Below are 25,456 nucleotides of genomic sequence, written 5' to 3' on the forward strand. Positions count from 1 at the left end.
CACTTTTCCGTAGAACAGATACCATATATCAAGCATTTGAATACCCAAAGTAGCTAATGTGGCTTCCTCCAGGGAGACAGCATGCAACAGGGGCACAGCAGCTGCCTCTGAAGGAAGCCTAAAATATTCATTATAAGTAACAACCCCTGTGCAAGGCTCGTGTGTAAGGACTTGGGGTTTTGAGGCACATTTGTTCACTTTAGACTCTCTTTCAGGTGGAGCAGTATTGAATGAAGAGGGCTTGCAATGGAGCTGGGCTCTTGTGTTAAACGAGTGAACTGGGTCCATCTGCTTCCCAGGAACAAGCTTGGGGTCTGCCTTGATCTCAGGCCCGAAGTCCCTGCTGAGGTTCAGCAGTACCTCCCCAGGATGGCCACCGTTTTACAACCACAGTTCTGGAGGACCATGGCTGTACCCACAGGGAATCTCCTCCAGTGTTCCATGCTCGTGCCCTCAAGGGCGGTGAGGAGAGGAGACGGCAGAGTGACAAAAGAAGACTCCAAACAGAGCACTCTGTCATGAGGAAAACCCACCCTCACTTCCCCACCCCACCTCTGTAGTGCATCTCAAGGTCCTACACATCACACGGCCCGAAGATGAGCACCCAGAATCACAGAATCACAGAATGGCCAGGGTTGGAAGGGGCCTCAAGGATCACGAATTTCCAACCCCCCTGCCACATGCAGGGCCACCAACCTCCACATTTAATACTAGCTGGAACAGGCTGCCCATGGCCCCATCCAATCTGGCCTTGAACACCTTTAGGGATATGGCATCCACAACATCTCTGTTCCAGCACCTCACCACTCTCTCTGTAAAGAACTTCCCCTCAACCTAAATCTTCCCTCCCTCAACCTAAAACCATTTTCCTTCGTCCTGCTGTTATCTACCCTTTCAAAGAGTTGATTCCTCTCCTGTTTGTAGGCTCCCTTTAGGTACTGAAAGGCTGCAATGAGGTCACCCTGCAGCTTCTTTTCTCCCTTTTTCACCCCATGCCCTGCAGCCTGGGCCAGCCCAGATGATGGACAGGGACAGCCTCTGCCAGCACCACACTTACAACAGGGATGGGTTTGGCTCCAGAGCACCTGCAGACTAGCAGTTTGCCTTTTCCTCTGTTTATTTCTTGTTCTTGCATCCCTATTAACTTTTCTTATCACGGTTTCACCTTTGGTATTTTCACAGTTGACATCATTTCAACATATTTCCTTTCCTGCCCTGTAGTTTGATAACTCTCATTTTTTTTGTGGATTTTTTTTTCCTATCGTATCATCCTGTTTGAATTCAAACCCCGAGGGGTTCTGGTGACTGTTTAGTTGGGGGATCCTGATTCCACACCTGTAAGTTGTCGATGCTGTAAATCCAGCACACTCGCCCAGCTGAGCTTCAGCCTGAGGTCTGTGAGGTAAAAGCACAAAGTCCATCTGTGCAGAACCTCTCTTGTAGGTGCTGATCCTCTGCAGACAGCTACAAAACCCCAACTTTGTGCACTTCTGTTCATTCACAGAATTATGAAAACTATCAGCTGCCTTTCACATTGTTCCTGCAATTATACAAAAGGAATGGTGCTTTCGGATTGTTCTTCAGCCTGCTGAAAAACGGGCAAAATCTCTGTAGAAACCCTGTTTTGCTAACTGCTCCTATTTCTTATCATTATTAGCAGACATGAAGTTTGACTTATTTTCAGCTGAAAAGATTCACTCAGGTACAAAGATGGAAAGAAAAAGCAACTTCCCACATCACTGAGTCCACCTCCCTGCCAAAACAGGTTCCCTATAGTAAACTGCACAGGTAGGTATCCAGAATGGTCTTGAATATCTCTGTAGAATGAGACTCCACAACCTCTCTGGGCAGCCTGTTCCAGTGCTCCGCTACCCATACCATAAAGAAGTTCTTCCGCATGTTAGTATGGAACTTCCTATGTTCAAGTTATAGGCCACTGCTCCTTGTCCTATCGCTATGCATCACTGAGAAGAGCCTGGCCTCATCCATTTGCCTCCAATCTCCCTTTAGATATTAATAAACATTAATCAGATCTCCCCTCAGTCTTCTTTTCTCCAGGCTGAACAAGCCCAATTTACTCAGCCTTTCCTCATAGGGAAGATGCTCCAGGACTTTTTATCATCTTTGTGGCCCTTCGTTGGACTCCTTCTAGGAGACTGTCTTTTTTGAACTGGGGATCCCAGAACTGGACTCAGTATTCTGAATGTGGCCTCACCAGGGTAGAGTAGAGAGAAGTCCCTCGACCTCCTGGCTACTCTCTTTTTCATGCACCCTCGGTTACCAGTGGCCACAGGGGCACAGTGCTGGCTCATGGCCAACCTCTTGTCCACCAGCACACCCAGGTCCTTCTCTGCAGAGCTCCTCTCCAGCAGATCATCCCCTAACCTGTACTAGTTCATGCAGTTACTCCTCCCTAGATGCAAGACTCTACACCGGGCTCTTGTTAAACTTCAGGTTCCTCCCTGCCCAACTCTCCAGACTGCCCAGGTCTTGTTCAGTAGCAGCACAGCCTTCTGGTGTGTCAGCCACTCCTCCCAGCTTCGTATAATCAGCAAACTTCCTGAATGTGGACTCTCTCCCTTCATCCAGGTTACTGATGAAGATGTTGAACAAGACCAGACCCAGCACTGATAGGGAACAAAGCAAGTTATAGGCCTCCAACCAGACTTTCCACTGCAGATTACAACCCTTTGCTTTGCTTGTGCCCATGTCCCACTCAGGACTCTCAGCACTGCACTGAGCCCCACCACTGGCGTTTCATTACCAAGAGGGACACAGCACTGGGATGGGGGGGCTGTCCACAGACACACACACTGGGGAGCTGGTGTTAGTGATACCAAATGCTGCGACTCCAGGAGCAGGCTTCCCATCATGTCTCCTTGAGACCCTGCTTGGGCAACTTTGCTGTCTAACTTCAGGCACCCACTCTTAGAAGTGAGCACAGCACTTGCTGTCCCTGCTCTGTTCAGATTTCCTGTCAGGGACTTCCTCTCTGTTCCCAGCAGATTGGACCTGTGGCAGCAGGTCGTGTGGCACTTTGAATTGCTCCCACACAGCTCCTGCACCTGTGGGCTGAGCTGCACACAGCAGTGCAGCCTGCACAGCCCAACAGCCCTGCTCCACCTGCAGCCTTTCTGTGACCCAGTGCGAGGTGCCACTGTCCACCGAGCATGGTGGCCACTGACAGCCTCTCCTCTGTGCCCACAGAGCTGGGGTTTGACGAGATCACAGAATCATCTGAATTGGAAGGGACCCCAAAAGATCATCTGCTCCAACCCCCTGCAGTGAACACGGACACCTACAGCTGGATCAGGTGCTCAGAGCCCCGTCCAGCCTGATCTTGAGTGCCTACAGGGACGGGGCATCCACCACCTCTTTGGGCAATCTGTGTCAGTGCCTCACCACCCTCACTGAAAAACTTCTTCCTTATATCCAGTCTAAATCTCCTCTCTTTTAGTTTGAAACCATTTCCCCTTTTTCTGTCATCGCAGACTCTGCTAAAGTCTGTCCCCTTCTCTCTTACAGCCCCCCTTCACATACTGAAAGGCCGCTCTCAGGTCCCCCCGCAGCCTTCTCTTCTCCAGGCTGAACAGCCCCAGCTCTCAGCCTGTCCTCATAAGTGTTCCATCCCTTGGGTCATTTTTACAACCCTCCTCTCAACATACTCCAACAGCTCCATGTCTCTCCTGAGGACTCCACATCTGGATGCAGTACTGCAGGTGAGACCTCACCAGCACAGAGCAGAGGGGCAGTCACTCCCTTGCCCTGCTGGTCATGCTGCTTTGGATGCAGCCCAGGATACAGTTGGTTGAGGGCACATTGCTGGCTCATGTCCAACTTGCCATCCACCAGTACCACCAGGTCCTTTCGGCAGGGCTGTGCTCCATCCTTCCATCCTCCAGCTTGTACTGATAGCAGGGATTGCCACAACACTGGTGGCACTTGGACTTGCTGAACCTCATGAGACCTGATCCAGCAGCTGCTCATCATTCCCAGGCTGTGGACACATCACCAGCGTGGTGACACAGGACATTCAGGTTGCTCTTCAAATATTGCCAGCTCTCCCAGCTGAGCAATGATGGGGATATTTAACAACAGCTGGTTTTGTCCAGTATGCAAATGTAATGCATGGATATCCCACATACCCGCACTGGTAAAGGACACAAGGGGAGCTTCTAAGGGAATTTCTAAGCTTCCAGGCTGCATTATCACCCCCCTCACCTTTTCCTGATCTTCTGGAGAAGACACAGGACAGAACACCAGGAGAAAGCCCAGTCCCTGAGCACAGGACATGAGGAGTGCCTGAGCCACACATGAACTGCCTTTATGGTGGTGAGCGTGCCTCAGCTCACACACTGCTGAGGTGACTGCTGCTGGCACCCAGACATAGAAGTTACCTGTAAGGAGGCTTTTCCCAGAATATGCTGGATGTGTGAGCAGTGTGACAGATCTGCAGGAGCATGTGGCCAAAACACAGGTGTTGTGGCTTCACCACATCCCTAGGTGTTTAAGCAAACTTTTCAAGAAAGCATATGCATGTTCCACTGTTGTGGAGGCAAGGAATGATGCACCAATGCGTTCTGTGCTGCTTAAATAACAGGCTCTCCTGCATTCACCCCTCCTCCACCTCATGCAGCCCAGAGTGTGTGCAGCCCCTAAGCAGAGTCTGAAATGTAAAGGCTAATTAGGCTTCACGTGGGAGCCAAGGAAAGACTTTGACCATGACAAGCTGAAAAGTAATGCTTGGTACTTTGCGATCTGAGAGCTTTCGGAGCAGTGGTGGAGCCTATCCATGTTCACATCCTGGGTGAGAGCTGGTGTGCTGCCCCAGGGCAACAGCCTCACTGACACCAGTGCCAAGTTCCACAGCATAGAACCCTCCTAATTGCTTGGGGGCAGCTTGTTGAAGGCAGCCAAAATACAGATTGCTTTAAGTCCTTGTGAAGAACTTACCAAGTGAGGCTTGGTGGAAGAAGCAGCTGCATTTTTTTTTGCTTTCAGAGGATAAGCACCTGCTGTCTGCCTCCATGCTGCTCAAGCAGTTTCCTGTCATTCAGATGCCTGCCATGTTCACAAAGCGTTCTTTATCTGTAACTGCGACAAGAAATTATGCTGAACCAAGCTCATCCACCTTGGTCTCAGGGGATATTGGCTATTAAACTGTCTCCAAAGCAGCTTCCTGAAGCTCTTGCTATTCAGCCTCAAGGAAGATGAAGAGATAGTTATGCTACCTGACAAAAGGACAACTCCATTCAGAGGTGTAACTAAAATAGCATGCAGGGAGCACCACATTAGTTAATCCTTCCACAAAAAATATGCCCAACTTACAATAGCAACATTTTGTCCAAATGGCAGGTCTGCAACTTCACAGTTGGCTCCAAGAAACAATCTGTGACCTTCCCTTTTGAAAGGCAATAACCAATTGAAGCTCCTCCTCCCCAATTATTCCAGTTGGTGGCAGTCAAACTGCCTAACAGTGCCCATAAAATCACCAGCAGCCACCACACATGAAAGGTCAAGCCTTTCAGCAGACCCAGGATGGCCTGGGGAGAGGCAGAAGTGGCTCATTGTTTAGGAAACGATTTCAGAAAGGAATCAATGGACTCCAGGGAACAGCACAGGTAATTTCTTCCCATAAAACCTTCACGTGCAACTGACCCCGAGCCCTCGCTCTCATTACCACTTACACTCAGGTCTGAGCGAGCAAGAGACAAACAGCAAAGTGAAAAAAATAGGAAGTTTCCAAGGTCTCTTCTGATAGATCTTTAGATGGTTTGACATGCTCCACTCATGCTCTGTTGTTGTCTTCTCACTTCAGATGGCAACGGAGTTCAGTTTGCACTGCTTCATATCAAACACCACGCTAAGGGGCAGTGAAGTTCCACAGAATCACCATGCTCTGTGTTTTGGAGAAGGCTCTGTGCAAAGCTACAAGGTTGCTGATGAGACACTTGGGCTGCTCATGGCCCTCAGCACAAGGATATGAAGGCACTTGCTCTTTCTTGTTCTTTCAGAGTATTAAGTCAAGTGCTATAAAGAGAAAGGGAAGCAGTGTTTGCACCTACTGCTCTGGCCACTTCCACATGAATCTTCCCAGCTCATAGCAGGCTCAACTCAACCACGTATCTCAGAAAGAAAGAAAAAGCAAACTGAAGGAAAACCCAATCTGAGCTCTGCCTGCCACCCAGCAGCACACTGCCTTGGCAGCTCTGTGAGGTCATCAAGTATTTTTCAATTCCTACACAACAACACAGAAAAGCAAAGGGCAGAAAGGGTCTCATTTCCTTCTTCTGCTGCTCCTCCCACCTCCATTAACACTGAAACCTTCTTCAAAAAGGTTCTTTGCAAAAAAACGTTTTCTATTTTTTCTTAGAGAGATGTATCCTTAGCAAGTATAATAAATTCTGACCACCATAAGCTCTGTTTTACAAAGGCGTGGCTTGCTGTGAGTGCCAAGGTGAATCAAAATGCAAAAGTGTACTTAGCCTAATGATGGAGTTAAGCCTGTAGCCCACTTTCAGCATAAGCCTACCCTAGGAAAATAATTTATTCTTTAATCAGAGCAACAAAGACTGGCTCCCAGGCTCCAGGTGTTTGAAATATGCTCAAATTGGCCCAGAGAAATGAAAAATGAAAAGCTCTGAACTTCTTGAGTCTCACAACAAATGCTCAGCTGTGCAAGAAGAGCTGCAACTCACACGCCAGCTGCCACTGCCTCGCTGCTCTCACCAGTCTGCAACTGCTCTATTAAAATGTTCTCAAAGCTGCTTTCTTCTTTCTTACCTTCCCTTGGCCTCACATTAAAAGCTCCCCAAAGCCACACCGGGACAGAATGAATTTATGCTCTTGTTTTTGAATAGTTCAGGATAGTAATTTAGTGCCTTTCCTACAGTCTTCCTTAAGACAGCGCTAAGAATTAAGAAATTTATTTGGTGCAGAAGATTACTTTATAACCGTCACCAACACCAGATTAGCCTTAGCAACAGTAGAAATATACCCTCCCTTGAAGGCAGAGGTCACACCAAGTACTGACAACCTTCTATTTCCACCGTTCTGGAAAAAGAAATCTCAAATTCACCCTCAGAAGAAGGTGACACTCAGATATCAGAACAAGATACAGAAATGTGACTGCCCTGTAGGACTGCAGTTTGTTGAAGGAATCTGTGATGCGTTTACGAGAATGGAGTAGAATGAATGACCTGAGTGCAAATGGAGGAGCAGACAATTTATAACTACATGTAGGGCATAATTTAGTTTTACTATTATCAGTTGATAAGCTGTGCCTGTATCTCAAATAACCTTTTCAATGGGAAAATTAAATTCAAGTGCAAACTAATGGCAAGGGTTCTTTTTGTCAGCTGGCAGCACATCCCTATAGAAAAATAAATTAAAGTTGGCCTGCTATTTTTAAACAAAGCATTGGAGACATCAAAATATACCGGTATCAAGTCAGATTTGCATTAATATGAATAATACTAATTCTCATGCATTAATAAGTACAAATAAGCAAAAAATCTAGGCTGATAGGAATTTAATAGAAATAAAAATTGCATAAAAATTACTCTCATCACCCATTCAGCAGCTGTAAGAGCCACTGAACACACAAGTTCAAAGTCTACATAAATATTTAGGAAAGGAGGGAAAAATTTTTATGTGAAAAGAAACCAGAATTTTACAGCACTTCTAATTCCATATTTAAGTTTATTCCAGACTTGAGAAAGTCATATTTTGACTCTACTAAGTCCACTATGAATCTCATGCTATCACTGAACTTCCTCTTTCTCAAGCAGCATAAACTTTGGACTCCGCCTTTTTTCTTTAGTCTTAAATCTCAAAAACATTTAAACCTCTTCTCTATTCCGCTACTTTTATTACACCTCAAACTTACCCTTGGTTTGCATTTTGGGTCGGCTACAGATTTGTTTCTCCTTTGGCCCCACCCAGCCCCCACCTCGACACATTTCTTTATGCCAAATTCCTCTGCAACAAATCAATCATACAACTTGATGTTCCCTCTCCATAAAACGCTCGCAGACAAAATCCTGCATATCCTGCAAAAGATATTAATGTCATAAAATCGTGGTATGGTATCAGATCACACGAAAGTGAAAGAAACCGTAGAGAAACTACTTAAGCAAGAAGGTCTCTAGATTTTGTAGATGAAAACGAGCTGTCTGGTCTATAAAACACAGCTGGCAATAGAACACATTCAGTGCACCTCCAGCTGACCAACCAGATGTCCCCAACAGGAGGTAATGATGTTTTTTGAAAGCATCTATCTTTTTTCTGCTATTTAAAAAGCAGTAGAAATGCAGGTTAAATGCAGTTTCTGAAAATAAAACCCAATATATATGTACAGCAGGAGACTGAGGCGCTGCGCACTGAAGGAATACAGGCAAAGATCATGTGCAGATTTATGAAAAATAAATTTATTACATAACACCTTGTTTTAACAATGTTCGATTTTTCTTTTTATTCAGAATACTTGCGTCATTCATGTAAAATAGTTTGATACAGTACATTGTATGTAAGGTCTTCCTCATAAATTCTAAGGCTCTCCTAACACCTTGATCCTCTGCTGTAAGAATGGCACCCCTAAACAACGTGCGGACATTTAAAAAAAGAAGAAAAGAAGTAACTGAACGAAATTTAAAGTCCACTACACCAACCCGGCTCTCAAAAATCATGACGAAATATCTGAACGGATGCCACACCTCTTTAGGGAATATCACTCATGCTTTTTTTAATCCCAAAGCATGCTCACAAATCATTAACACCAACAGGAAAAAAAAAATAAAACACTGTCTATGACAATCATTTTCACTTGTTTGCTGAACCAAACATGTTTATATCAATGACAATATACTTATTTTACTATCAAATAGCAGCTTTAATACCAGTCAAGTCATAGATTTAAAAACAAAACCAAAAACTTACGCTGGAAATTAATCTTTGGGACGTTTGTAATCGCTGGAAAAAATGCAAACGTTTTCATGTCCATAAAAAAACCTCCTCGTAGCAATTGTGTTGGTCATCAAACACTGACCTACGTGGAAAATGAACGAACCCACAAAAGTCACTAAAAATAAATGTATACCAAAATAATTTCAGTTGGAATCACGGTTATTTTGCTTTTTTTGCCATGTTAACACATACTGTATGCTTCAAGTACCAGTTCAAAGATGTCGTGTACTATTGGTCAGATAAGGTTGTTACATCGAGAGAATTCACCACTTACGACAACAAAAATGCTTGCCCCTAGCACATTTCACAGCTTCAACTGCTACAGACTGTCACTGAACAAAAATGCATCGGTCAGTCTGAACCATGTCAAGTAAACTATGGAAGTAGCATATCCACAACACAAACTGTGCTAGCACTTTCTTTTCAAGTCTAACCCAAAAACAGGTACAATTTGGGAGCCACTGCTCCATTCTGTGAAAGGTGGTGGAACTTGGCGATCAGACGTGTTGAAGGTGTGGTTGTACAGTACATTCTTGTGGCCCAGGCCAGGTTCCAGGCAGGCAGCTGCGCAGTCCTGCAGCATTAGCAACAGTGCACTGACATTATTCGGATGCAGCTCAGTACCGATGTGTCTGATGTGAGTACTGTGGAGGCTGCTGGGAGGTAGTTGAATATCCCATGCTGCTCTGTGGCTGCGATGTGCTTGGTCCGGGGTTGGGGTAGGCAGCATGGGGATTGGAACGCTAGAAAGGGGTAGAAGCAGAGGAATGGTAATCCTTAGCAGAGGTGGCTTGGTCTACAGGGTTACTTCTTCAAGTGGTACTGAGCACATGCAGTCCTAAAGTCCCTATACTCTTCTCACTTCGATTACCACAGGGCAGATGTGAACATCAGGAACAGCAAGTTAGAAAGGCACTACTACCACCAGTCAGTTGTCCACCCTGAATTACCTTTTGGGAATCTACACCCATCAGAGCCAAACCCCAACTCAGCCCTCCAGGTAAATATGGCACAGCTGCACATTATAGAAAGCTGCTATCAGCCACATCAGAGGCTTCTCCACTTGCTCTCTTACCCTACCAAGAAAGCATTTTCGTCCTGGAGCTCAGATCTGTGCATCTCACTGCTGATGAGTCAGTTGGAATCATTCAGACCTTCTGATTCAAAGGATGCACTTACCAACCTTCTGCCTGGCCTGGAAGCACAGGCTAGAAAATGATGAGTATTTAGGCTAAGGGGCCATCTAGCAGCCTTATAGCTCCTTGGAGGAGAGTTAAAGATAATACCCAAGATCTTCTCAGTAGAACCAGATATTTCAAGGGAAATGGCTGAAGCTTGGGAGGTTCAGGTTGAACATTAGGGAAAAAATATACACAAGGAGGCCAACATAACACTAGGAGAACTTGTCCAGGAAGGTGGTGAAGTCTCTGTGGCTGTCTATGGAATTTTCCAAGACTCAGCTACATAAAGCCACGGCTGACCTGATTTAGCATTAGCAACAGTCCTGCTTCAAGTGGGAGATTGGACTGGATGGTCTCCAGAGGCCCCTTTCACCTGGCATTTCTATGGTTATTTACCAAGTGGAGCATTGCAAGGAGACCTGAGCAAGTCAGCAGCTGTCTAATACAATTCCAGCCTAGAAGTCAGTTATTTACACAACTGGAACTATAAAGGGGAAGGACTGCATGCAGGACTTTGAATGTAAGTATATGATTACTGGGTAGCATTTAACACATTATATAATCTCAATAAATTACTGTGCTGTTTCACGTAAATGTTAAGGTTTACACACACACAAATCACAGGTTTTGGAAACTGCTTTGCAACTTCTGAACTCTTGACACCACAAGACCTGTGTTAGCATAAGCAGCTCCTACTAAAGGTTGGGAAACTTCTCCATACTGAGTACTGCAGGGCCAAGGTGGAGCTACTGAGATCTGAATACACTAATCTAAGGTTAAACAATGTCCCGAAAAAGTAAAATATTAAAGTAGCTCTAATGATGTCATCAGCTGGAAAACAAAGTAACAGGACTGAGTTTTGGCTTTTTGTTTGTTTCTTTTCTGCCATTTGGCATACAGAGAGGAAACTATAATTGGGAGCAAGGAAAAATCAAAAGCCAAACTCTGCTTGTTAGCATATGCTCACTGGATGGAGCTAGCTCTCTAGAGGTGCACAGTGTAAAGGAGAAGAAATGGCAAGAGCAGCACTTAGTGACAGCGGGAACAGATCAGCACTGCTGAGCCTGAGCTTCACCCCTAACACAGTGACAGAACTTCTGTGACACATGCCTTCTCTTTTAGAGACGGACTCAGTGAAAATGTCAAAGCTCTGGGTCACCCTTCTCCACAGAGCAGACACAGGATGCATTCCACAGAGCAAAAAAAAAAAAACCCCTCAGTAGTCTTTTTGCTCAAATGTGGCTCTTGTACATAGGAAACGGGAAAATATCACAAGCATAGCCATTTAAAATTCACCATTCACTGAAGCTGTAAACAACTTCTGCATCTCTAGTTCTATAACTAATTTTATAAAGTGGGGTTCATTAAAGAAGTCATGTTTTTCATGAAACTTAGTGCAACTAACAGCTTTTGTTTTAAGACAAGATGTAAATAGCCAGTACTCTTTACATACCATTAAGCACCCTGAGGGTTATAGCTGGCAAAAGTGCAGAGTACTGGAACTGCTTCAGTTCATTTAATCGCATCAGCTTCAGAAGTGTCATGTTGTAAATATAAGGAGAAGGCAAGGATGTCTGTATGCTATGTGCCTACTATTTTTATGCACGGGAGAAAGAATTCAGAAGGTCAACTTGCTCTGCAGAGCGTAATTCAGCTTCTAAGTGGAAAGGAAAACTGTGGTAGTGTATCCTGCCCAGAAGATGGCAATCCTTCTTCGCAAGGGGAACTTCAACAAATTAAATGAAGAACAAAGGACTAGGTGTTTGATTAAAACAGAGGGCTGTATTGTAACATTTGTTTGCTGTCCCTTTGAGTTGCAGAATCAAAATTAAGAAATTTGAGGAATGTTTTCAGGGACACCTGAAACCACCAATGGGCAACATTTAACTGCTTTTGTTCCAGTGCCAGCAAGTGCCCATCTCCTCTCTTCGCTTACCATATTTTCCAGATCACCTAATCAGAGCAAAATCCATTTCCTTCATGTAAGTCTGAAAGAAAGGGGTGAGGGGAGGAAGAACAGAGGTTTTTTGGTTTCTTTTTGTAGTAGTTGCTGTTTGTTCAGTGATTTTTTTTTTAAAGAAGAAAGCAAAACAATTAATTAGGAGCAATCAAGTTACTAAAACGAGCTCCTGAGCTGTTATCACTACTTCAAGGCAGAAGTTCTGTGAAATTAAGTTTGTTGACAAGGGTTGCCCCCATCTACAGTCCTGGGATGGCTATCAGAGAGCACAAAATTGTTTTGATGAACATGAGGGATCTGGACAGGCTGGAGAGCTGGGCTGAAGCCAACGGGATGAGGTTCAACAAGGCCAAATACCGGGTCCTGCACTTCGGCCACAACAACCCCAGGCGACGCTACAGGCTTGGGACGGAGTGGCTGGAGGACTGCGTAGACAAAATGGACCTGGGGGTATTGATTGATGCTCTGCTGAACATGAGCCAACAGTGTGCCCGGGTGGCCAAGAAAGCCAATGGCATCCTGGCCTGCATCAGGAACGGTGTTGCCAGCAGGAACAGGGAAGTGATTGTCCCCTGTACTCAGCTCTGGTGAGGCTGCATCTCGAGTACTCTGTCCAGTTTTGGGCCCCTCACTGCAAGAAAGACATTGAGGCCCTGGAATGTGTTCAAAGGAGGGCAACAAAGCTGGTGAGGGGTCTGGAACACAGGCCTTATGAGGAGAGGCTGAAAGAGCTGGGAATGTTCAGCCTGGAGAAGAGGAGGCTCAGGGGAGACCTTATTGCTCTCTATAACTTCCTGAAGGGAGGTTGTAGTGAGCTGGGGGTCGGCCTCTTCTCTCGTGTCATTAGTGATAGGACCAGAGGGAATGGTTTCAAGCTACGGCAGGGGAGATTCAAGCTGGACATTAGGAAGTATTACTTTTCAGAAAGGGTGGTCAGGCACTGGAATGGACTGCCCAGGGAGGTGGTGAAGTCGTCGACCCTGGAGGTGTTCAAGGAAAGACTGGATGTTGTGCTGAGGGACATGGTTTAGTGGGAGCTATTGGTAATAGGTGGATGGTTGGACTGGATGATCTTGACTTGAGTCTAACTTCTCAAGTAGCAATCTCAGCTCTTGCTCACAAAAGTGGAAACAGAAGTTTGTTCCAAATGCCAAGCTACAGCAGCAAAATTAGGTGAAGGATGCTTAAATAGGGCAAATAAGTGGGGCTCCTTGACACAATACATGCAACCCTCATATCAAACTTCCCAGATATGTAACTCAAGATGACATGAAGATTAAGATGGTTACAATTGCATATGCTGCCTTAAAAATAGATGCATAGAAATAGTAGAAAGAGCCAGCTAAGAGCACTATCATCAACTTTGTAGCTTGACAAACTGAAAGAGATGAATCTCCAGTAAGAGTGTTGTGATGCATAATCCAACTAAAAGACAGTTCATCTTTATATTCAGAAGCTCAACACTCAACACTCTAGTTAACACTGTAGTTAAGACTGACCACACCGTTTCAAACGGGTCTAAAAATCTATGTAATTCATGGAGAACAACTTGAAAACTGATAAATTACTGATGTCCTGAGATGAACTGAACAATGGCACACTAGGATTTATACAAACGGTCTCAATAAAGCTCCTGAAAATGGCCCTATTTTACATTTCCAGGTGTTTTCAAGTTTTGCACACTACCCCAAGTTTACCCATTTTTCTAAGCCAGGGTCATGCGCCTGGACAGCCTTCTGGGACACTTGATACTCTCATGAGCAAATTCTGAAATACAAGATTTCAACACCCATTGGTGTTTATGGAGAAACAGCCTATCAAACCATGAAAAGCAAGTCAACAACAACAGTTTTATTAGTGAACAAATACAATCTTCTTTGACTCTTCCTAAGTTTTGTTGTGGAATATAAGAATAGCTAAGTGAGTTCCAGACCATTATTTTTCATCTCCTGAAAAATGCCTTCCTTGCTCCTCTTTTGTAATTTCTAGCTAGCTTTAGCTAAATGTTCTATCTTTAATTCTTCAAGAGCAATCTCTTTTAACCCTATAAATTTGGCTAACATTCCCTGTGCAGACTCTGAAATATTTTTTGACCTCAAACTTTTCCAATTTCCTAATGTTTGACCCTTCTTCACTTACTGATTGCCACCATCACACCTGTCTCCTCCTATTGGTAACACTGGGCTTACTCAACCTGGAACCTCACTTGGTTTTCAGTCATGTCAACTTTGCCAACTAAAATTCTGCTTTTCAATCCGTTTGCCCAACTAAAACCCTTGTTCAAACTCAGCTTGTTTACTTCAATATCCTTTGCCTCCTAGCACTGCAGGCTTGTCAAAATAAGCAATGTTATTTTTAGGTCATACAGAGAGAAGCACAACAGGCCCCTGATTCCACAATCAGCACTGCCTAATACAAATACAATAATTAGTAGCTATAATAATTTCTGATCCTAATTTCCTTAAAATGGGCTGCAAACTTAAGAAGCAACAGCATATTAATTGGCAGGCAAACCATCAACTAAATGCAGTTGATCTGATGGATGCAAAAAAGTACCATTTACAGGATTACTTTATTAGCTTGAAGAAATTCTGTTGTGAACATGAGAATCAAACAAGATAAGAAAAAAAAGAATACCTGATAGTCTGAGGTCATAATAAGTCCACCTGAGGTAGTGGTAGGAGGAACAACTCTCACTTTTTTCAGTGGGGGTCCCTGCGTGTGACTGCTGTCTTGGTTCCCTGGATGACCAGTTCCATTAGTATGGTTATTGCCCTGCTGCTGCTGCTGGTTCTTCTCAATTGTTTAAACACAAAGAAAAATTTCAACTCAAAAGCAGTACATGAAAAAACATGAAAACAGGAAATAGTGTGAAAGCCAGTGAAGCACGATGATACCGTTCTTCCAGTACTTACTTTGTCTCCTTTATCATCTGGTTCTTCTTCTGTTAAAAATTCTCGTTTTGGGTAAGGGATTTGACAACCTGCAAAAACACTGCCCCCCAGAAAAGTCTATTTATCACTGTATTAGAACAGAAAAGTTAGACCTGTAAGATCCATACTCCACCCACACTAGTTTCAAGTAGCCTCACTGGGAGCCTTTATCTACAACAAATGGAGTTCTCCTTTTTTTACTTCCATCACATACTAGACTTAGTAAACCTGCTCACATTAATTTTAAATTTTACACTGTCTCTGATAAAGTCATCCAAATTCCTAACAGTTTTCAGTGTTTCCAGTAACTGGTGATGAAACTGATGGCTGGAAAGGTATCTGCGGAGGACCACAGAGCTGTACAGCATAATTCACTGTCTCAAATCTAATTAAAAACTGTCCTTTAAAGTCCATGCCTATTAACAAAACCACCTGTAACAACACTTAAAAATAACTGGAAGTTTCATCTGTCAATTCATATCTCACGGATCACACACTAATTTGCTATTGCTAGCACAAGTTAAGGTTTATCTGCCCTTAAGCAATAGAAAACATTTGTCATAATGTTTCTGTGCACCTGTTAGCATTATTAATGGTGTATTTGCTTTGAAATGACAACTTAACACAAGAAAGAAGTCAAATACTGACCTAAAACCAGTTTATGCACAATCAAATCATTCACATGACAACATTAAGTAACAGAGGCAGGTCAGGTTATAAACAACTTAATAGATTTTAGTGATATAAAGTCATTTTAATTAACTGCTTTTAAATATACATACCACACTTTACAAATTCTACCCTAAATAACTGTAGAGAATGATACATGATATGCACTAATCACTTTTCTAAAAATGTGCACATTCATGTTCTGCACTGTTGTTGTTTTGAGGAAGGGAGAAGTTCATTAAAAATGAAATTATTCATCGACTCTAAATTTTGTTCCTTTTGTAATCTCACTGCTTAAACAAAAGGAAGCATCTACAGAAAACAGGTTTAAGTTGTTAAGGATGACAACACAGAGACATAGAGCTGAGTCTCTTCACCACTGAATTTACAACAAAGGCAAGGACAGAAAAATGTAAACTTATTAGTGAGTGTCATTTGGCATTCTGGAGCAGAGGAGTGGACCTGGGGGCACTTAGCAGTTGTCTACAAAGATCTGTATCATGCCTAATCAACCTGTCAGTGAATAACAAGATTAGTGCTGCAACTAACAGGATCAAAGTTCCATAAAGCAAGAGATTAATAAGAATGCTACTTAATTTTTTAAAAACCTCAAACAACGTTTTAGCTGTTAGAGCTTTCTTTGGATGTTAGATAGTAAGTACTCAGCTTAATATTCACCAACATTTATAGCAGAGAAAGCATGCACTTCTAAGGCACCTCTGGACGTACTGATAGGTTAATAAACTGACCACTTACTCGGATGTGGGAAGCGGATCTTCTAAGAAATAGGGATCCTGCATAGCCTGTTCTGAGGTAATTCTCTTTATTGGATCCATAGTAAGCAATTTCTGAAGCTACATAAAATGAAAAATAAAAAGCTCTGCATTATCAGAACTGATATAACAGAATTTACAAAATATTCATTACATTATTTCTGAAAGATCAACTGATACAAACGTCTCTGAAGTCAAAACCTTAACCATAAATGGCAGTAACCACATTTCTTTTCTTTTGTTAAAAACATAGCTCCACACAGAGCATCCATAACTTACCATAAGTTTTAGCGGCCTGTCACTTCCTGCTGCATGCAACGTGTGCATAATTGGTTTCATAACTACACTTAACAGGCAGTAACATCACACCATTTAATTAACACTTAGCAATTGATAAGCAAAATATTCATTATTCCTCATTACTTCATATTGCCACATTAATACATTTCCATTGTCATCCACAGTATTCAGAAGATCTCTAGAAAGTCACAATTCAGAAAACATGATAAAGCAGCCATCAGCACATTCAAGAACTCCACCTGGCTAGACAACTTTTTATTACGCACTCCTGCATGTATTTATCTCTTCTGATAAACACAGATTCTCCAACACAACTGCTTGCTACACGCTGTTGGAACGCTGAAACGGATCCAGCACCATTTCTCTATCAGGATAGAAAGATCTGGGCCTTTATCTTCATAAAAGTGATAAATCAGATCAGATGCCAGCTACTTGAAAATTTATTTCAAAACATCTGTGCTGGTTAAAGACAGTGAAGATGATCAATGCCCAAGTATGAATATGCAAAAGTCAAAGTAAAGTATATTTTAGAACATAGTTGAACTCAGTTCAACTAAAAAACCAGCAAAACCTTACCCTTTGACATGGCACATCTTGCTCTCACTGGAATGTATTAAAAGAGGGCTAAGAAGAACACATGATATTTGCCCTATGCCTAACTTTTTAAAATGGCACACAAGATGTTTCAGTGAAGGGAGCACAACCAAAACCCTAAGATAACACACAAAGATGAAAATTTAATAAAACAAACCTGCTAATCAAAGCAAAGTGAGAAAATGATATGGAAAGAGTTTCAAACATAGGTACTTAGATGCACGGCCCTTGAGAAATGCTCAGGATACATAGCCAGAATCTCATCCTTACCAACTTAAAATACCAGTAACAAACATGAAGTCTAAATTCAGCATAACGTTAAAGACTGAAGGGTGGTTTTAAAAAAAACTCTTGTATGCTGTTCTAGTCTCATTTTGCAACCACCTGACATTTTCAGAAGCTGTCTGGACTTCACACATCTGCCACTGTGACATCTCAACAGCAATTTTCAATAAAAAACACATTAGAAATACCATGCTCTTTCCACACGTTTAAGATCTTTCTCTGGTTTAAGAACTGCAGACCATAGAGTTTTTGTCTAACTCCAGTGCTGAAGCAGCAGTACTGCATTTTAGAAGTGTCTCTTTCTCAAAAGGGTGGTGCAGGTGCATCTTCTTCTCCCCATCCATTCAGCAGTTATTTTGTGGAATACAGTTGTGCTAGATGCACAGCTTTTATGAGCAGAATGAGCTGAACTTCAGATATTAACAAGGAAAGAAAAATAAAAATCCTTCATGTTTTATTATGGAATACAGCACTTAAGTCCAAACTATACCTTGACCATAGAATTACAGAATGGTTTTGATTGGAAGGGTCTTTAAATATGATCCAGTTCCAAACCCCCTGCCATGGGCAGGTATGCCACCAATTAGACGTATTGTCACGGACAATGATCTTTAAAAGAAATGCTGCACTTTTGACTTACAGCACTTTGTTTTAAAAAATAAGCCATCTAACAAGATATGGAGAAATTACATATGTAAATAGCATTAATTTCACAGTTGCTCTTCGTAATTTTCATGAGATTAGCCTTTTTATAAAGATCTAGTGTCACAATCTATGTATGAGTTGATCATCTCCTTTCACTAGCTAAAGTGGGCATATACAATCACAGTGCAGACCTCCATATGGCAGACAGCTAAAGTTAGAAAGTGCATTTCCTCTCCTCAGCCTTCAGTTCTAATGGCATGGTTAAGAACATAATAAATCATAGAATCATCAGATGCTTTGGGCTGGAAGGAACCTTTAACATCATCTAGTTCCAACTCCCTTTAAACCAGGCTGCTCAAAGTCCCATCCAGCCTGCCTTGAATGCTTCCACAACCTCACTGGGCAACCTGTTCCAATGTCTCACCACCCTCACAGCAAAGAATTTCTTCATGATACCTAGTCTAAATCTTTAAAGCCACTTCCCCTCTTTCTGTTGCTACATGCCCTTATATAAGTCCCTCCCCAGCTTTCCTGTAGGCCCCCATTAGGTACTGGAAAGCTACTATCAGGTCTTCCCATAACCTTCTCTAGGCTGAAGCCTCCCACTCTCTCAGCCTGTCCTTATAGGGCAGGTATTCCAGCCCTCTGATCATCTTTGCGTCCCTCCTCTGGACCCACTCCAACAGCTCCATGTCCTTCTTGTGCTGGGAGCTCCAGAACTGGACGCAGTACTCCAGGTGGGGTCTCACAAGAGCAGAGCAGAGGGGCAGAATCTTCTCCCTCAACCTGCTCATCATGTTTCTCTTGATGCAACCCAGGATTTGGCCTTCTGGGCTGCAAGCACACAATGCTGGCTTATGCTGAATCTTTCATCAACCAACATCCCCCAAACTCTTCTCCTCAGAGCTACTCTCAAAACCATTCATTCTCTACTCAACCTGTATCTGTGCTTTGGATTGCCCTGATCCAGCTGCAGGACCTTGCACTTCCAAGTTCCTCTGGAGAGCAATCCTTCCCTCTAGCATGTAAACTGCACCGCTCATTTTGGTGTCATCTGCAAACTTGCTGAAAGTGCACTCAATCCCACTGTCCATGTCACCTACAAAGATGTTAAATAGCACTGGTCCCGGCACTTATCCCTGAGGAATGCCACTTGTCACCAGCCTCCACTTGGACACTGAGCCACTGACCACAACTCTCTGAGTGCGACCACCCAACCAATTCCTTATCCAGCAACTGATCCATCCATCAAATCCATTTTTCTCCAATTTGGTGACCAGGATATAATGTGGGACAGTGTCAAACGCTTCGCACAAGTCCAGGTAGATGACATTAGTTGCTCTTCCTTTACCCACTGACACTGTAACTCCATCATAAAAGGGTAAGTCAGGCATGACTTACCCTTGGTGAAATTATGTTTGTTACCACCGATCACCTCATCTTTATTTTCCATGCACCTTAGTAGGGCCTTCAGGAGGATCTGCTCCATGATCTTTCCAGGCATAGAGGTGAACTGACTGGTCTGCAGTTTCCTGAATCTTCCTTTTTCCCTTCCTGCAAATGGGAGTTATGTTTCCCCTTTTCCAATCAGTGGGAACTTCACCAGACTGCCATGATTTTTCTAAAAAGATGGATAGCGGCTTGGCAACTTCACAGAATCAAAGAATCATAGAATTGCTCAGGTTGGAAAAGATCTTAAAGATCATCGAGACCAACCATGACCTAACCTTATCATCTGCCAGTTCCCTTAGAACCTGTGGATGGATCTCATTGGGTCCCAAGGACTTGTGAGCTTTCAGGTTCTTTAGATGGCCTTAAACTTGATCTTCACTTAAAGCAGGCTGATCTTCCTTCTCCAAGTTCTTATCTTTGCTTTCTGTAGCTAGGGTGAACCCTTGTGGTGAAGACTGAGGCAAAGAAATAATTGAGCACTGAGCAGCTTTCCTTGTATCCCATTGTGACCAGATCTCCAGTTTCCTTCCAGAGAGGGCCCACATCTTCCCTGCCCTTCCTTTTATCACTGACATACCTCTAGAATTTCTTCTTGTTCCCCTTGATGTCCCTAGCTAGATTTAATCCTATCTGGCTTTTAGTTTCCTAACCTGATTCCTTCAGACAACTTCTTTGTAGTCCTCCCAGGTAACGCGTTCCTGCCTCCACTCCCCACAGACTTTCTTTTTGTGCTTAGGTAACTCCAGGAGCTCTTTGCTAACCCATAGAGGCCTCCTGGCATAGGCCTCCCAGCACTGCCATCAATCCGGCTTTGTTCTTCACATCATTGACAAAGAATCACAATAGGCATTTTCAACTCCCCAAGTCTGCACAAAGTTTTTGCGGAACTATTATCTCAATTCAAAAGCAATCACAGGAGTGAAAAGAAGGGAAAAAAGAAAAGAAAATTGCCAACACACTTAAAATACACCACAAGCATAAAAAACATTGCAAAATTCTTGCACTTTATTAGGAAATTGGCTTCCATCATGTGCAGATAAGATGTGAACAAACTTTGTAATCATCAGTAACAAAAAACAAAAGCCACAAGACAAGTTTAATGACTGCGTAGTCATTATCATGTGGGAGACATCAAAACTATTCTGTCCCCTTGCTCAGGCAACAGCACAGACATGAATTTTTCACTTAGCATTACAAATATTGTCTATAAAGAACTGTTGAACCAGAAGATAACCTGCCTGAGCAACATAAGAAAAATACAGTATACTTCATATGACTTTGTGACAACACACCACGGGATATAAGGAAAAATGAATCAACCAGGAGCAGCAGCTGGGTCTTCATGTTCCAGAGCACAAACATTTAAGCAGGAAAACAGAAACCAAAGAAGGAGTGGGAAAAAAAATAAGCTGAAAAAACAGAAATGAGTCAAAGTTGTCTCATGTAACATCACTTCTGCATGCAACCAGGAACCTTGTACATCAGTGTCAGGAAAGGAAAAATTCTACTTAGTTCAAGCTGATAAATGAAAGCATTTCATCCTTGGCAACCACACTTATCCAGCATTCACCAGTTCTGGAATTATCTGGGGTGTTTTACAAGTGTGTTGCAAGTGTATCATATTAATGGGAGTCTCAACAAAAAGAAGTGTTATGTCCTAGAGATATCTAACTATTGTAAGAATACTGAAGAATACTAAAAAGCTTCTGCAAAAAAAGCTATTACAGATAAATGCACCAGGAACACACACATGATGTAATTTTCTAAACATACAAGTCTCTTTTTATTTGGTAGCCATTTTCTTAATTCATGTTGTTTTGTTTTCAAACAGGCAAGAGTGATAAGTTTAAAATGAATATGTAGAAAATAATGTGATTAAGGATATTTTAAAAACAAAAAATAGGCTATCAGAAGTATGTAAAGCAGCGAAATAGCTAAAATAATAGTAATATTGCAAATATAGCTACACATTCAATACTGTTTCAAGACTGAAAACTTCTAATACACCTGATAAATGAATTAATCTGATGAATAGCTCAGAGAATTATACTACTGTGATAAGATAATGTGTTTTTGCAACTTTCAAATCATATATCACTTTTGACTTTATTTAAAAAAATGAAGTAAAATATTTATAAAATAAAGTTAGTCACAGACTCTCAATCTAAACAATTCTAACTTACATAAAGATATTTATTTTATTTTGTGAATGCAGGAACTTACCAAGTGAAATGCCTTACTGTCTGGTTTAACTTTATGCTTTTCCATATATTTGATAAGGCTGCAGTTGGTGTATCTAGAGAAGAAAAAAAAAATAAAATTTCTAATATGCAAAGCAGTGATGTCACAAAGCTTTCTTAGCACTCTAGAAACATATTAAGAATAGCTGTCTTTGCTAATCTATTAAGCACAGAAAGAAGAGCAACTACCAAGACCAGAAGACTGCTTAAAAACCATTCAAACACTACAGAAATTCATCTATTCCCCCTTACACGTTTGTGTAATACACATCACATCAATATAAGAAGCATACTCTTGAACCATATACAGTCAGCAAACTATCACTTGGACTTTTAGCCACTTCACTGTAACAGTTTGAACAGTTTCATTCTACCCAGAGAATTCTGCGTATTTCTAATGCTAGGATACATCGAGATAAACGTCATGTCCACGTCAACACTGTCCTACAATCTACAGGTTGTTACAGGGACATCCACAAACATCCACTTTTTTTTGAGCAGAAGCTCAGAAATAAGGTCTCCAAATAGTTTGTTGTGATAGCATTGCAGATGCAAGAAACATATATAATAGTAGTGCTCCAAATCCCTCAATTTGATCAGGGAACCAAACAGACAACAGTGGTAGGGTCTTAAGGGCAATGTGACAGCAACATGTTTAAGATATTCTTTCCTTCATAAGCTGCCCTTAGTTATCATGACTGACAATTATACTCAGCTTGTAAGAAACACTAAGTTTGCTACACTACTTATACGCAGCTATCACAGAAGAATCATTTTCAGTACCACAGATTTGGAAACAGCTCTGAGAAACTATGCTTAGTAATCTTCAGAGCTGTCTGAGGTCTTACTGGCATCAGCAGTTTCACACCTGCCACTCTCTCATTTGCAGTCCACGTCTGGCCACTTTCCTATGATTCACATCAACTCAATAGATCAAGTTTACCATTAAAAAACAACTTTCTACTTCTTCAGAATCTAAGTCACAGTAACGTAGCCACTGTTTAGGACGAAAACAACCTAAAATATAGGGTAGGAGAGAAAAGTAAAATAGGCATTCATAAGAAAGCTCATCTCAACACAGACTTACGTGTTTCTTCGGAAATCCTTCATTAAAGTTGAATGTTCAGGCATCTTTTTTATGTCTTCCCAATCTTTATCTGCAAAAATCAGTATTTATTACTTTTTTTTTCTTTCTCCTAACTACAACAAAGCGTTGTAGACCTTACCTTTTTCATTCAGCTACTCTAAGCTTATAGCTACTTATTTCTTTACATTCCCTCACCATCTCTTCACAATTCATCTTTTCAACTGATAAGAGATTCTATTTATATGTAACTCAAGAACTCCAAAAAAAAAAACCTATCAGCTACAATGAAGATCTCCATATGACCAAAGGACAACACAGAAGAAAAACATGTCAGCCCAGTGCACTTGCACCCTGAAGGTTGGTTACCTAATTTATTTAGGAATAACAGTAGTGATCTCTGGGCAGGATTACACCCGAGTCTAGTAAACATTCATTTTCATTCTGATAGCATTGTGTTTTGTCACAGGAAAATGCATGGAGGTACTGTGTAAATCTGTGCCAGCCTCAACCTAAAAGAAATTCTATTTATTGAGAAAAGGTCAAGGCAGAGTAACATTAGCACATTTCAATTAAAGAGTATTTAATCTTAACTCTCTGTATGCACAAAGCCTGAAATGCCTTTAAAAATAAAACAACAGCAACATCACCTGTTAGCCTCAATTGGATTACACTCTGTAACTACTAAAAAAAAAATTCTATCAACAAGTAGTTTGACTCAAGTCAAATCTTTACCAAGACTCATCATATTTACACATGCTTGGAGCTCAAAAGTATCAAATTAATAAATAAATCCATAGACATTCTCTTCTTTCCCTGTTGTTCTGTTCCTCTCCCTACCCCTTCTCAAGACAGCTGAAACTTTCAATTACAGCAAATGTCAGTTAAAAAAATGTTGCTACTAAATGAAAAAAATAGTAATTCTTGTGAGAAAAGCAGATCTAAAGAATTGAGAGTAAATCATAAAGCAGCACTATTTAAACCCAACACAAAACAATGAGATTGTTATTTATGTAAGCTATACAAAGACAAAATCAACTCCAAATAAGGAAGGAAAAGCAGAAGAAAATGATAAAATTCCAGGCTAGATGCTGAGAAGTTAAGTATTGCTTAAAGAAGATAGATTGAGGGGGACTTTCATGAAAAATAAACCACTTCATGTGCAAAGGCAACACTTACAGCAATCTCAGACAGCAGTATGGAAGCAAGGAACTAAATAAGGGAAAAAAGAAAGTCAAAGGGAAAGATAAGAGCAATTTTAAGAATGAAACTCTATAACCACACAGAAATAGAGACAACAAACTTTGTGTGGTGAGGAGAAAGTCCATCAGAACAGCAAAGGAAGAGGTTACTAATACTAAATGGGAACAGAGAAAACAGAGAACATAAGCAGTGAAGAGAAAGATGACTGAAAGTTAAAAATAAGCCCCCTGTTATTCAGACACCTGCAATCATGTAAACACTAGAAGACAAATGTTGAAATGAAAGTATTCAAGATAGCCTGTAGAATAAAAGATATGACCAGCACTGAGGGGAAAATGCAACAGGAGACATCCACATTGTGATTTGTTTTGGTTCATGTGACCGGTTCTTTGTTGTGGTTTGGACAAAATACTATTTCTCCAGAGGATAACCTTCTTCCAGAGGGAGAAACAAAAAAAGAAACACCCTCCTATAATTCCAGACTAATCTTTCTTTAATTTAGCATATGCATAATACTCAGAAAATGTAGGTATTGTTCTTGGTTTCATACAATCACCGATCACTTTTCAAACATAAAATCAGTCCTGGAGAAATCCAGAAATATTCTATATTGTTTTTAATCATCCATTATTAAAAGAGATCTTTTAAAAACAGAATATTGATACATTTATAGGCATAGATAAACATATCATTAATAACAGGAAAAATACTTGATATAACTATTAGATTCTAGGTGACTCATGACAAAGTTTGTGTTTAAACAGCTTTGTTGCTTTTGTCAGCTGCCACCTTCATATGCAAAAAATACAATACAGATATCTTTCTTTGAACAGCAGTGATAAAAAATACAACATGTACCTGCAGGAAATCCCATTACATTGAATATTCTGTCCAGCTGGTCATGGTGATAAGGATTACTAGTTTTGATATCCTCTTGTCGACAATGGAATATTGGCTCTGATGTTAGCAGCTCTGCAAATATACACCCTATGGCCCAAATATCTTTAGAAAAGGAAAACAGAAATAAACGTCAAATGAATCTTTCCAAAAACATCTTGGTGAAGTAAAATGTTAGTTTTTCACTTACCAGAGATAAGGTTCCTGCATGGAAAAATGTAAGTTTCTATTGTACAACACTTCTTAAGACTTTCCCTTTTAGCTACAGGTCCATAA

The 25,456-nt window shown here is 41.6% G+C and overlaps 1 protein-coding gene across 3 annotated transcripts in view; it reads right to left on the reverse strand.

Annotated features, from left to right (window-relative positions):
- Positions 1-8,402: 8,402 nt before the first annotated feature.
- The window catches only part of CDK8 (cyclin dependent kinase 8), a 48,443-nt gene continuing 31,389 nt past the window's right edge, over positions 8,403-25,456 (reverse strand). For 2 of the 3 annotated variants that reach the window (XM_019612177.2, XM_019612178.2), the window contains 7 exons: positions 25,142-25,285; positions 23,084-23,153; positions 21,980-22,052; positions 16,464-16,561; positions 15,021-15,099; positions 14,743-14,901; positions 8,403-9,707 (listed from right to left, as the gene is read on the reverse strand). In XM_019612177.2, the coding sequence (XP_019467722.1) occupies positions 9,582-9,707; positions 14,743-14,901; positions 15,021-15,099; positions 16,464-16,561; positions 21,980-22,052; positions 23,084-23,153; positions 25,142-25,285 (749 nt within the window). In that variant the 3' untranslated portion in view covers positions 8,403-9,581. The remainder of the gene's footprint in view (positions 9,708-14,742; positions 14,902-15,020; positions 15,100-16,463; positions 16,562-21,979; positions 22,053-23,083; positions 23,154-25,141; positions 25,286-25,456) is intronic. The other variant, XM_010728903.3, reaches the window with a different exon arrangement.

The sequence above is a fragment of the Meleagris gallopavo genome, chromosome 1 (assembly GCF_000146605.3).
Source record: "Meleagris gallopavo isolate NT-WF06-2002-E0010 breed Aviagen turkey brand Nicholas breeding stock chromosome 1, Turkey_5.1, whole genome shotgun sequence".
Classification (NCBI taxonomy): Eukaryota; Metazoa; Chordata; class Aves; order Galliformes; family Phasianidae; genus Meleagris; species Meleagris gallopavo.